Source organism: Elephas maximus, chromosome 2 (genome assembly GCF_024166365.1).
Source record: "Elephas maximus indicus isolate mEleMax1 chromosome 2, mEleMax1 primary haplotype, whole genome shotgun sequence".
Taxonomy (NCBI): Eukaryota; Metazoa; Chordata; class Mammalia; order Proboscidea; family Elephantidae; genus Elephas; species Elephas maximus.
In genome coordinates, this window is record NC_064820.1 from 231,402,494 (window position 1) to 231,416,086 (window position 13,593).

The 13,593-nt window shown below is 51.5% G+C and overlaps 1 protein-coding gene across 1 annotated transcript in view; it reads right to left on the bottom strand.

The window, feature by feature from the left end:
* Positions 1 to 13,593, bottom strand: part of MCM3AP (minichromosome maintenance complex component 3 associated protein) — a 40,938-nt gene that overhangs the window by 20,247 nt on the left and 7,098 nt on the right. Inside the window, exons 6-17 of the mRNA XM_049875059.1 lie at positions 13,090 to 13,280; positions 10,887 to 11,026; positions 9,851 to 10,048; positions 8,857 to 9,125; positions 6,898 to 7,060; positions 6,049 to 6,209; positions 5,455 to 5,696; positions 4,996 to 5,192; positions 3,792 to 3,892; positions 2,025 to 2,156; positions 1,694 to 1,807; positions 194 to 346 (exon numbers count right to left, since the gene is read on the bottom strand). Coding sequence (XP_049731016.1) covers positions 194 to 346; positions 1,694 to 1,807; positions 2,025 to 2,156; positions 3,792 to 3,892; positions 4,996 to 5,192; positions 5,455 to 5,696; positions 6,049 to 6,209; positions 6,898 to 7,060; positions 8,857 to 9,125; positions 9,851 to 10,048; positions 10,887 to 11,026; positions 13,090 to 13,280 — 2,061 coding nt within the window. The remainder of the gene's footprint in view (positions 1 to 193; positions 347 to 1,693; positions 1,808 to 2,024; positions 2,157 to 3,791; positions 3,893 to 4,995; positions 5,193 to 5,454; positions 5,697 to 6,048; positions 6,210 to 6,897; positions 7,061 to 8,856; positions 9,126 to 9,850; positions 10,049 to 10,886; positions 11,027 to 13,089; positions 13,281 to 13,593) is intronic.

The window sequence follows — 13,593 nt, forward strand, 5'->3', positions numbered from 1 at the left end:
TGTGCATGTGTGTGGTGTATGCACCTGTGTGTATGTGTGTCCATGATCAACTGTTTTAGGTATTCACTGTAAAACGCTGTCTTACCCTCATCGCTGACTGAAGGAAGTGCTGGCTGATGAACTCTAAATGTGGTAGAAGACCTGCCCGCTATAAAAAAAATACATGGGTTTTATCTGGAGACACTGGACTCACCGCTGTAAATACTTGCAGAAGCACTGAAGCTCCTGAAGGGTCTCCTTTGCTGTCTGAAAAATTTCCTCCTCCAAGAACAAGTCCACCAAGTGGGCACAGACATCCTCACAGCAGCGGTCCAGCCGGGCCCTCTGGTCAGCCTCCACCGCACACCTGGAAAAGAGGGCAGTCAGTGCAGGAAGACCACACCAGACACCAAGAGCTTATGGACTCACAGCTGCCCACATCTTAATATCTAAGTGCAACTACATGAGTCTTCCCTTCAAGAGAAGCTCCCAGATTGTCATCTTTACTTAAATTTTAGAGAACTGGAACAACAGAGAAAAAAGAACAAAATGGTTCAGAGTACTACATTATAGGCCCAAGACAGCCCTGAAAACAGTCAAGAAATACACCTTTGTCTTAATAAAATAGTTAGACAACTTAATACTTAAATGACCACTGAGCCACCTTCTCTTTAGCAATATGAGACACTTGAAATTTGAAGTGTCTCAAGTCCCGCCAGGCCCGAGCTGGCTGCCTATGGTCATCCTGTGGGGGCCCTGGGGTAAATCAGTGCCTCGGAGAGAAGGTTTATAACAAAATCTCAACAGCCAAGGGAGCCCAGAAGACAATGGATGTCAAGGATGCTGAGCCATAAGCCAGTGGCTTCAGCAGGCAGGGTGGGCTCCCAACAGCCAAGGCGGAGGGCTGGGGCTGCACAGGGCTGCACAGGCCCAGCTCCCAGCCTGCAGAAGACAGGACTCTGTGCACATCAGGAGCTCTGGCTGTGCTGTCCCCTGATGGCCTTTCCCAGGATGAGGACACAGATTCATCCTCTGTGCTCAAGGCCTCCTCCCTACAGTGGGAGGGAAGCGGGCTCCCAACCAACAGGGCAGGAAGTGGCACTGATTAACCGACCCAGCGGTTCCAGACTGTTCTGGGACCCACTGGCACAGAGCTGAGATGCTGGCCAGCATGGACCCCACCCTGCCCTTCAGTTCAAGGCCCACCGAGGGGCTCAAGTATGGGGAGGGGTTCTGATCAATTGGTGCACCCTTCCCCCTGAAGCTTGGCAGGGCAACCAGAGTCCATGTCACTAAATCAAGTTCTTCAGTAAGATGGTGCCAAGAACTTTCAACATGTGAAAAGGGAAAGGGCCTTTCCTACTCAAAAGCAGTAAGGGTAAGTGGCCAGGCGTGGGGAGGACACCACCTGGGCTCTTTCACCTGCTGCAGGGTCAGATGGGGATGGAGGGCTGGGGGTAGAGTGTGGCCCCCGCCTCCATTCCTTAGGGTTGTACACACATGCACACGTACATACGCATACACACGGGTGACAGTTTACCATTAGGCTATCCAAAAGATATGCTGCTTGTTGAGTGTAGCTAAAGCCCAGCTACCATGAACTGCACCCAGGCCGGTGGAGAAGGGGCCAGCTTGAGCCCCCGTCTCGGTGACCCCACCTCGCCAGCCTGGCTCTGCACATGGGGCCCCACAAGTCACCCCACACGTCACTCACTTCAGCTCCTGGGCTGCAGTCTCGCTGACACAATCTGTCACCACTAGCTCCGTCAGCTCCGCAGCCAGGCCCTGGCTCAGCTGAGTTAAAATCAGCTCTCGCTCCTGTTTCAACCTGGAAGTTTAAAGACGAAAAGCATAAGGGTAACATCTGAGAATAAGAGTAAGGTCGTCATACTTGGTGACGTCGTCAGTGGGGGCGTGGGCTGTGTGACCAAGCCCGTAGGCCCACCCCTCCTGCTCCACTGGGCACAGGCCTCCAAGAGGGCATGGGTGGAGGGGGGGGATCAGTCGTCTCAGTCCCCGCCCACCTCCCTCTGCCCTGTACTCACCTCTCCTGCTCTGCCCGCCGCTGTTCCTCCTCTGCCCGTGCCCGCACCTCGCTTATGCCCTCGGCTGCTATAGCCCTCATCATACCCTCGGTGGCAGCTACCAGCAGCTCCTCTGCAGCCTCACTGGACACGCTGCACAGAGAAGAAGTGCCACTCAGCAGCCAGTGGGAAGAGGCCCTGAGCAGCCAGACAATGAAGCCCGGTGTGGCAGAGGAGGGCACTGCCAGCTTTTAGGCACAGAAAGTGAGCACATGGGTCATGTTCATTTTTATTCCATCAGAAAAGTCCGTGTCTGTGCTCTGACAGGGATCACAATAGACGGTCCCAGACAGAGCTCAAGAAAAATGTAGAACAAAATTCTCACTCACCAAAAAAAAAAAATCAGACTTACTGGTCTGATAGAGACTGGAGAAACTCTTGAGAGGATGGCCCCGAGACCCTCTTACAGATCAGCAATGAAGTCACTCCTGAGGTTCACCCTTCAGCCACATATTAAACAGGTCCATGAAACAAAACAAAACTAAATGGGCACACCAGCCCTGTGGCAAGGATAAGAAGGCAGGAGGGGACAGGAAAGCTGGTAATAGGGAACCCAAGGTCGAGAAGGTGGGAGTGTTGACATGTTGTGGGGTTGGCAACCAACATCATAAAACAACGTGTCTACTGTTTAATGAGAAACTAGTTTGATCTGTAAACCTTCATCTAACGTACAAAAAAAATTACACAAACTATTAAAAAAAAAGAAAGTCCACATCTAACTCGGGACACACAGACTCCTGCCCTTGGAGGAGGTGATCCTTTGAGACCACATTCACGCAGGTCCAACAGCACCCCCATCTCAGTGTGCCACTAGGTGCACTGGGAATTTTACAAGACATGTGGAACCCTTAGGAAAGCCTGACATACTAAATTTACCAGGTTTATTAGCTTTATGAAAGTTGCTTGAGAGCTCAGAAAGATTTTGATGATCAAATCTATTAAGGCTAGATGTCTGAAGCACGCAACAGAAACAGGCGCATTAAACTTGTAAACACATTTGCAACGTCTAAGGAATTTCAATCATCATGTAAAATGCAGTAGGTACACAACATATAATCTACCAAATTATAAACCAACCAAACCTTAAACAGAGATCAAATAAAAACGACTGCTTTTAATTTTCATACAGAATGATCCACTTTTATACATTACTAGATTTTTAAGTTCTGTTTAAAGTTTAAAGAAAATCGGTTTTAAGTTTGTAACTTTAATCCACTGCCTGCTGCTCAAAAAACACACACGGAAACTACACGCCAATGGAAAGCGAGGGTTAAGGAACACCAGAGGCGACACCACCCAGAGAAGAGGCCGCACACAGGACTGGGGGAAGGGGAGGGCACGGCCAGGCCCTGTAGGAGCAGACCACATGGCCCAGGATGGAAAACGCCTGACAAGAGAAGTCATGGGGGAGCGGAGGGCACAGGCACCGCCAGGCCCCTGTAGGAGCAGACCACGTGGCCCCTGAGGATGGAGAATACCTGACAAGAAGACGGTGGCGGGGAGGGCACCGCCAGGCCCCTGTAGGAGCAGGCCACGTGGCCCCTGGCCCCTGAGGATGGAGAACACCTGACTAGAGAAGACGGTGGCGGGGAGGGCACCGCCAGGCCCCTGTAGGAGCAGGCCACGTGGCCCGAGGACAGAGAACACTGGACAAGAGAAGACATGGGGGAGGGGCGCAGGCAGTCTTAGAGCAGGAGGGCACAGCGGGCACCCCCGGCCGGCACTCACCCCAGGGCCATGACCGTGTACGCCATCCCGATAGCGCCGATCTCTTCACAGTCCCGTTGGAGAACCTCCTGGATGATCTCATCCACCACCTGCCCAATGTCCTACAGACAGGCGGACAGACATGGGGTCACAAGCAGGCGCTGTGGCATGTGGACTAGCCTTCCACACAGACTGGACCGCCAGCGACACCAAACTCCGGCTGGCAAAGAATCTCTGAACCACGAGCCACAGACAACCAGGCAATCTGCCCACAACCTAGAGGACTAAGGCCTTCAGAGCTGCGCAAAGGGAGAAGTGGGTCCCTCCAGTGAAATGTCCCCTCACCGGACTCTGCTTAGGGGTCACCGAGCACTGACTGTGGGCTCCTAGGACAGAGAATGCAGTCCCACACAGGGGCCACGCTGCTGCTAGGAGGCCCCTGTTGGCCTCCAGGCTGCCTCTGAGGGGTAGGGTTTCACCATGACCCCCACTCAGCTCCACAGTGCCCCACCCATCTACTCTTCTCACCTGACACCCCCTTCTGTGGCCATCCTTCAATCTGGGGACCCTGACCCTGGAGGCACCTGCCGAGCAGCCAACAAGACATGGTCGAGCCCTGCGGCCACACGGACACCAGGGATCTCGCCCACAGCATGCCTGCCCCCATGCACCCATCCGACTTGATCACTGGCTCTTCCACACAGCCAGGTGCAGCAAAGGTAATGGTCATATCAGACCCATGAGGGCTCAGGACGCAGACGAGGGCCTCCCGAGCGTGGCTGTGACTGCTGCAGACGTGGAGGGGGCTCCAGGGTGAGACACGGGCTGACAGCCTGCAGGCAGGTTACCCCTGGTCCCTCCTCGCTCCCTCTCCGTAAGTCCTGGTGCAGCCTCGCCTCATTTGGGGAGAGGGGAACACACGCCTGAAGAGTGCTTGGCAAGGAGGCTAGTGCAGGCTAACATCGACCCCTAACAAGGGCATCAGCTGCTACATCCTTAAAATCCCTCAACTCACTCCAGAGTCCAGAAGACAATAACTAACAGAGACACAGGGAACAGCTAGAAAACCTCACACAGGTCCCCTCTCCTAGAGCCTCATCAGAGGGGCGCCTCATGCGATAAGACCCGAGACCACGCGCAGGTCCATCACAGAAATCTCCAACCAAACCAGACAGTGCACATTGGTGCCACAGTGTAAGCAAGTGTGAATCTGGAAGGTTCCTACCACGTCAGAGTAGACGGGTGCCAGCCTCGGCGGGAGGAGCTCTGGCTGCACGGATGGCTGGAAGAGGCTGGGGGCCGCAGCCGTGGGTGGGGCTGGGACTTGAGGCAGAGACACAGGGGCGGCGGCCAGTGGCTGCAGGAGCAGCCCAGGCAGGGACACGGCCGGCTCTGTGTTGCATACCTCTCCTCTCCCACCACCTAGAGGAGACACGGAAATGCAGGGCTGGCACACAGGGATAAACCCCAGCCAGCGGAACCATCAGGCCACCACACAAGCTACCTCCCTCTGAGGGAATCCACTGTGTCAGGGGATGCGGGAGGGCCTTCAGAGCCAGCCAGCACACCCAGTCTCAGCAGGATGGGCAATCACTGAGCCACATTCACCACCCCCGATGCTGAAATGACCAAGAGGCCCCAGGGGACTCACGACGAGCCCCCCGCCCACCCACACCCCACTCACCGGTGGCCTCCGTGCTGGGTCTCTGGGGGCCAGCAGCCGCCTCCATAGCCAGACTCTCCCCGACATACTTGTTCTGGGAGTTGAAGCTGCACACGGGTATGTGGCAGGGGGCAGGGGGCAGCAGCCCCCCATTCACAATCTCCCCAACCGACACCGTCAGCTTCTGGCTGATGAACACCGACTTCTTGGCCTTGGATAAGCCCTCTGGCTCCAGGAACATCGACCGGTTCAGCTCAACACAGCTGCCCAAGTCCCAAGGAAACCACACTCATGTCACACACACATGAGAATATACCTCATCTTCAACACAAGCCCGTCAGCAGTGCCAGGAGAAGCCCCTATTACTCTGTCACCCACGCTGGGGGAATGGGGATGCAGCCTAGGCTGCTCTAGCAGCAGAGGCCTCGGGTCCTAGGGCACCAGATCCACTGCGTATGCTGCAGTGACAGCAGGCGGGGGGCAGGTCCCTGAGGGCTGTGTGGTTTGGAGAAACCCCAATACAGGAGAGTGAGAGTCCACGCTGCCCAGCTGAGCCTGCAGCTGGTGCGCCCCAGGGAAGAATGAGAGCGAGGAGCCCGGGCCGCTGGCACTGACCCGTCAGAAGCTGCCAGGCCGTGGTAGCTGAGGAAGTCGGCCGCCTCGTCGCCATCCTGGAAGAGCAGCATGCGCACCACGCTGTCCAGGGGGAAGGCAGTGGACCGCTGTGTGCTCACCGTGTAGGCCACGTTGAGCGCCCTGAGTGCGTCTTTGCGGATCTGGAGGGAGAAGCAAATTTGACCCATGCACACATCCCACCTTGCTCCCTGCCTCAGCAACGACATGTGCAGTGGGGGTGGCCTCTTCCCGATCACAAGCACCCCCCGGGGCCCCAAGGGCTTCCTGCAAGGAGGCCAGGTGGTCCTAACTCCCCAGCTGTGGGGGCAGCACCAGGAGGATCGAGGAGACAGGGTGCTCTGGGACGTGGGGTGACACATGGGCAGGGCTGCTCTAGGATCACAAGGGCCGGCGGCGGGAGCTGCAGATCGGCCCCGGGGATGCTAAGCCCACAAGGGTTTACGAGGTGCAAACCTCAGCCAGAGGTAAGCCGGGGCACAGAGCGGGCGCTGAGATGCTCACTGAGGCAGACGCAGCATCAGCAGCCTCACCCCAAACATTCTGCTCAACATCACCATGACTGTCGAGGGTAGGGATTTTGTTTTCATGGAAGACAACAGTGCTGAACTCAAGTTCCTAAGGAGACTTCTCTTATCTGAACCACAAAGACAGCACTTTCCACACTGCCGTTGCTGGTAGTGGTCAGTGACTCCTGGCAGGGTGGCTACAGGGTGGCACGAGGGAGCCCCGGTCCACCCAGCAATGTTCCCAGGACAGAGAAGCACCTAACGACACGTCAGGTGACAGCCTGCTCTCTTCCAATTCTGCATGCACATCTGCGTCACTCACCTGGTTAAAATAACAATGTAGAAGACAAGCACTCAGGTAAGATGCAGACTGGACCAGTTTGAAAAATCTCACAAAGTTATTACTGTTCAGCGCAGCAAAGGCCTGGACGGCAAACTTCACCTCGGAGGAGTTCCTAACAGCAGGGGGGAACTGCTGCACTTCTCTGTTAATTAAAGAGATAAAAGGGGGTTGAAGTAGCACTAGGATGGCCATGACCAGAAAAACAGAAAACAACAGGCACTGAGGATTGGGAGAAACTGGTGCCCTCGTCCACTGCTGGTGGAAATGAAAAATGGTGCAGCTGCTGTGGAAAACAGTTCAGTGGGTCCTCAAAAAGGTCAATGTGGAATTACCATATAACCTGGCAATCCCAATCCCAGGTACATATCCAAAGAAACCAAAAGCAGAAATTCAAACAGACACCTGGTACACCAATGCTCACTACGGCACTATTTACAACAGCCACAAGTTGGAAATAGCTTAAACGTCCATCGACAGACGAATGGGTAAACAAAATGCGGTACATATGACGGAGTACTACTGAGCCACAAAGAGAAATGAAGTCCTGATGTGTACAATAACATGGATGAATCTTAAAAGCATCCCACTGAGCAAAAATCAGACACACAAGGACAAATATTGTACGACCCCACTTACATGAGATAGCTAGAACAGGCAAACACATAGAGGCAAAAGTGGGTTAGCGGTTACCAGGGCCCAGAGGAAGGGGGGAGTGGGGAGTTACTGGTTAGGGGCGCTGAGCTTCTGTTCAAGGTGATGGAAAAATCTGGAAATGGCAGTGGTGATGGTTGTACAGCATGATGGATGTAATTAATGCCACTGAATAGTCCATGTAAAAATATTCAAAATAGAAAATGTTTGGTTACGTGCATTTTTACCACCGTTAAAAATACATACATATATATATATATATCTGATTTTAAAAAATCTGGCTTCCATCATATTGAGAAGAAGAGTCTTACTGGCAAACTGTGCCGCTCGCTGTATTTACAGTTTACTAACTTCAAAGCCACCGCTCTCGGGCTAGACTGATACACAAAGGTTTTCTTTAAAAAGATGATGAATCAAGTAAACAAATTAGGAATCGGTTATCAGTGACTTTAATGCCACGCGACTGCTTTTCAAGACAGTTGTATATAAAGACAAAGGCTAGGAAACTTAGAAATTCCAGGTCATTTTCTTTTGTTGTTTTCTTTAGAAATAAACCCTGATTTGACTTTCATTTATTCAGAATGGAGGACATATACAAAAGGAATACACTTTCAATAACTACCTTATCCCCAAGCTTAACTTTTAAAACTTAAAATCAGTTCACACATCGATATTCTGAGACAAGGTTCTTGGAGGGGTGGAGACTAAGCTAAGAGAAGTTTCTAGCTCCCTCTTAATTTAAAATATTTAATGAAAAAGATGAAACACAAGAGTCTCTTGGGTGAGAAGAGACACTGGCATCGCCAAGTCCAGTCCCTCATGACGACAACACACTGGCCCAGCTCTGCGCGTCTTTCTCATAGCTGACTCGCCAGGCCAGGGCTCGCCCTCCACCCTGTCTAAACACCCAGTCCTCAGCATCTCAATCTCCCCTCCCGTTACGCAGCCCTGTGACACAACCACCTGGAACAGCAAGCCCCCAGCAGCACTGACACAGCTTGGGCCCATCTTGGGTATGCACCTCCTCTGCTCATGGGGAAAAACCCATTTCCCATCTTCTCTCATTGACACAGCAAAAACCAGGGTTCCCCCGACCCAATCTCCATGGCCCACATGGGGACCTAGCCCCCCTCAATCTCCATGGCCCACATGGGGACCCTTTACTGTTATCTGACATTTGCTACCGGAGAGAACTCAGCTCCTTCAGCTACACTGACCTCAAAAAGCATTTTGCTGTGTACGCCTCGCCTTTCAACCTCCAGGTCAGGCCTTCCCTGAAAGACTCACCTCAGGATGTCCCCCTTGTTGAGGTTGAGCAGCACGTTGTAACCCTGGAACTCTGCCTCACTGGCACAGGAGACGCCCTTGTTCCTCAGGTCCTGGTACATCTCCTTCAGACTCTGGAGGCACTTGGTCATGTTCTCATTGTTGATCTTGGCATCGAAGGAGGACATGGGCTCCTCACACATGAAGTGGGCACAATGGATGTGGAAGCGTGTGCATTTCTCAATCAGGGACACCGTCATGGGGTCACACAGGTGCTGCTGTGTGATGTCCTGGCCACCAGCAAGGGGGAAGGTGACATATGCGCACACACCTCACACACAAGCAGCTCAAACACATACACACCTCATGCACACGCACCTTGTGTGTGTACACAACCTCATATGCAATACACACAAGCATCTCATACACATACCTCATACAGATGCACACAGGCACACTCTGTACACACGTACATGCCCCTCATTCACGCACACACGTGCACCTTATTTACAGGTACACCTCACACGCACATGAATCTCCTATGCACACGCACCTTGTACGCATAAACACCCACATCTTGTACACTCATGCACATGGTCCATGCAGAGAGTTAACTACTAAAAAAATCATACCTGAATTTCTCACATTTCAGTTTAAACAAAGCCCATTAAGCACATTTTAACAGGACTTGATAATGATTTTAAATCACAGGATTTTTTATTACAGATGAAACATACTGTTGCCATCAACTCGATGCTGACTCATGGTGACCCCATATGTATCAGGGTAGAACTGCTCCATAGGGTTTTCAACGGCTGATTTTTTGGAAGCAGATAGCCAGCCTTGCTTCCCAAGGTGCCTCTGGGTGGGTTCAAACCTCCAAGCTTTTGGCTAGTCATCGAGCGCTTAGCTGTTCGTGCCACCCAGGGACTCCTCAGATGAAACATCACCAGGTAAAACGAAAAGAACCATCAACTTTAGTTTGGAATCTGAACACGTCCCAGTGTCTCCTGACCTTCCGAATGCCCCGTGTCCGGTTCCACACGAAGTCGTACCAGTCGCGCAGGCTGCCCTCCTTCTGGTCCATGATCTGGGTCACCAGGTAGTCCATGGTCCTGCTGAGCACTGCCGAGGGCCGCAGCTCGTGTGGTAGGGGCTCTTCCTGATCGGCCGAGGACCGGCTGTACTCCTTCACGGCCGCCGCGTGGTCAACCTGGGGGATCAGGGCAGAGGACGGCAGCTCGCGGGATGGTCCCGGCCAACATCCAGCACAGCCACCTGTCACTTGCTTAAAATGCTTTTCCTAGCCACCGCAGCCTACACCAGGCATAACACATCATAGACAACCATCGACAACTTCATCAACACATGCTACAGCTCCTTCAGTTGATGTGTGCTGATGGTACACAAACCACACACTGCACCACACGCCTGCCAGAGCTGTCCGTGTGTGAACTGGAGGCAGGTATGCTAGAGGGGGCAGCAAATAGGGACAGGGCTTCACAAGAGCCTGAGCATAACAAACGGCCAATACTCGAGAAGGTATTTTAAAACATATTCCTGCATTTCAAAATTCAGAGACAAAATAAACTGAGAAAACGCTGTTGGCTAACAGGATAAGGAGTTCAGATGAAAGGCAATCAAGATGGCAGAGGAGTGCAGTGAGGTCACCTGCATGGCCCCAAAGTGCACAGGGTGACGGATAAAGGACTCTGAATGCTCTAGAAGGTCTCAGCCATGCTCCAATCCCAGAGTACGTCACCCAGGCCAGAAACGTGATGGAGACAGCAGTGAGGATTCACAGGTATGATAGCACCAGGAGCCTGGAGGGGCCAGACCCGCCGCCCAAAAGAGACTCGGGGGCTACATCTGCCCCTGCACAAAGAGGATGAAGATAGACGGCCCTCTGACACAGGTAAACACCCACCTCAGGTGCGAAGGTGGACAGCCCCTGCAGAGAATAAGCCCTGCCCCCGCACACCATGCCCCAGCTCTGGTGTGCACATCCCAGACAGCAGCCTGGAGGAGACTGGGTAGCCATGGAGCCCCACCTGGTCTGTCCCGGGGATCACTTCAAACACGCTCAGCTGGCTCCTGGTCTCCCGCATGTATCGCTCCTTCTCAGGACACATGTCGGGGCATGTTCCTACAAAGGTCCTCGCTTTGTCCAGGTCGGTCCTCTTCACCCGAGCTAGACGGAGTCAAGGAGAGAGTAGGGACTACCACAGTCACTAGAACCCAGCCAAGTGCATTTTCATATGATAAAAGGAAAAGCAAAAATAGAAACCAGTGTCACTCACACAAAGCACAAAGGACAAGAAAGAAATGTTCCTAAAACACTGGCCTTGGAGTAACAGAAACCATCATGGTGAGTGATAGGCATCAGGCTCCCAGAGACCCCAGAGGCTCCTGCCTCCCCACACGTGGCTCTCCAACAGCCCCAGGCCTTCACAGCAGACTCCAGATGGGGAGGGGGTGCCCCCACTTACAGCTGGGAGCAGCGGAGTGTTTTATAAACTCTACAATGATCCCAATGATACTGTAGTACACCATGCTGAAAGGGCTAATTAGTTAAATGCAAATATTCAGAATACTCCAGTATTTCTAAAACTCTGTATTGGATCGTTCTTTTAAGGTAATAGGCGTCACATAACTGCAAGTTAACTGAGCCCCAAATTGAAGACATACACGCGAAGTATAACTTTAAAAAGCTAAAGAGCTACAAAGGTATTTTTTAAATGCAATGCAATGCAACTTCACAACTTGAAATATAAATATTTTTAATTTTAAAAACTCCAATGCCTAGTAATAATTTTATTTGGAATATAAAAACTGTCCCATCAATGATATAGCATATAAGGACAGCTTTTATTACGGTGTCAAGGAAGCAATGGGATTATTCCAATTGTTTACAGCGTTTAAAAAAAAAAAAAATGCTATAGCTGAAATTTAAGGAGAAAACAACTTTGCAAAGAAGAACACATGTCCCTTTTCCTTTTATTTTTAGTCACCGCATGTATTTTTTTATTTTGATGCTACACTTTTACTTTTTGAATAGGTGATATATTCGCAGAATTTGACATTCCAAAGGTATGAAAATGTCCAGAATGGAGCATCCCCTCACCCCTGCTCTGCTCCCTATGGTGATGCCTCCATGTCAGCGAATGTATTTATGTAATACACTTGTGCATGTGCACGCACACACGCACACTCTTCTCCTTTTTGTACAAATGGAAGATCGCTACATACTCTCAGCACCATGATTTTTTCACGTCACAGCAAATCTTAATAATTTTCCCACAAAGAAATCCCATCCTCTATTTAAGGCCAGTTAGGATCCCAGTGTGTGGCTATAAGCACAACTTAACCAGTCTCCAGAATGACATCCCGGAGTTTCCAATCGTTTCCCATCATGAACAACCTCGTACAGGAATCGCTTTGCACATGCAGGTGTGTCTGTGGGACAAATCCTTAGAGGTGAAAGGCCGTGGAAAGCCTGGGCTTTTCTAAGTTTCCTGAGTTTGTGCATCTGCCCCTCGCTCTCCTGTGAGGAAGCTGTGGGCTGTATGCTGCTTCCCCGCAGCACCCCCCCAGTGCACTACTGACCTCTTGGTCTCTGAATCCCCACAGGTGAGACATCTGCTTTTCTCACCAGGAGGGGTCGGGGAGGCGTCTTTCCCATATGTTCCTGACACTTCCTTCTCTGCAGCCTCTCAGTGACCCTGCCCATTCTGCTATTGGTTAGTCATCTATTGCCCATTCTTCTACTGGGCTTTGGTCCTTCCTGGCTGGCTCTCAGGAGTTCTTTCCATACCAGGGAAATCAGCTCTTTCTCTGTGACAGGAGTTACAGAGTTTCCCCCATGACTTGACATTTCTTTCTGAATTTGTGGTAATTTCTTTTAACAGAAAATTTTTATTTTTTTCACATGTGCTTTCTGAATGTCAAAAAAATGCCCTTTAAATTATAATTTACCATAGATAACTGGTGTGTGGGCTGTGTTTCAAAAATAAGATGAAATTTGAAGTACCATGTACCGTATCCCTGCTTACACTCACCCAAGGAAGACTAGTGGGCAGAGAGAGGCAAGTGCCACATCATAGCCCTGCGGCCTGATGACAGAACCGCCCTGTGGAGACGAGGCCACTGGCTCCCACAGCTCCCCAGGGGACTACTTCACTAGGGGGGCATTCACATCAGAGACAGCACAAAGGTACATCTGGTCCTAAGCAGGCGGTACAGTGACGCTGTTACCTTGTCGCATGACCCTGTCCCTCTGGTCCAGTAGGCGGTACTTCTCCTCTGAAGTCTCGGCCACGGTGCCCACCAGAGCACTGAGGGAGGACACACAGGGCCCAAGGCCCTCGGAGGCCTCGGAGCCAGAATCAAAGGGGTCTCCCTCAAACTGCAGGGTCTTTAGGATACCTGGCTTCTTCACGGGAGAGCTGTAAAGAAACAGCGCGGTAAGGCCCTCACGTCTGTCCATCAGGTTATTTACCTCCCACCACTTCCCCGCGCGCCCTCCTTTCCCACCACCTATTCTCCTCTGGAGCTGAGAACCCACAAGCTTCCATATGAGATGAGCTTGGACAAAGCTGGGGTGAGTATGAACGTATTAGTTATATTGTTCACTGTGAGTTGTATAATTCTGAAACGTGTCATAATTCCCAAAGATGAGATGAACCCATTTAACCAACTAAAATGACCATAGATTTTTATCTCAAAGAAATGAAATTCAGCCTGAAAAATGCACTTTAG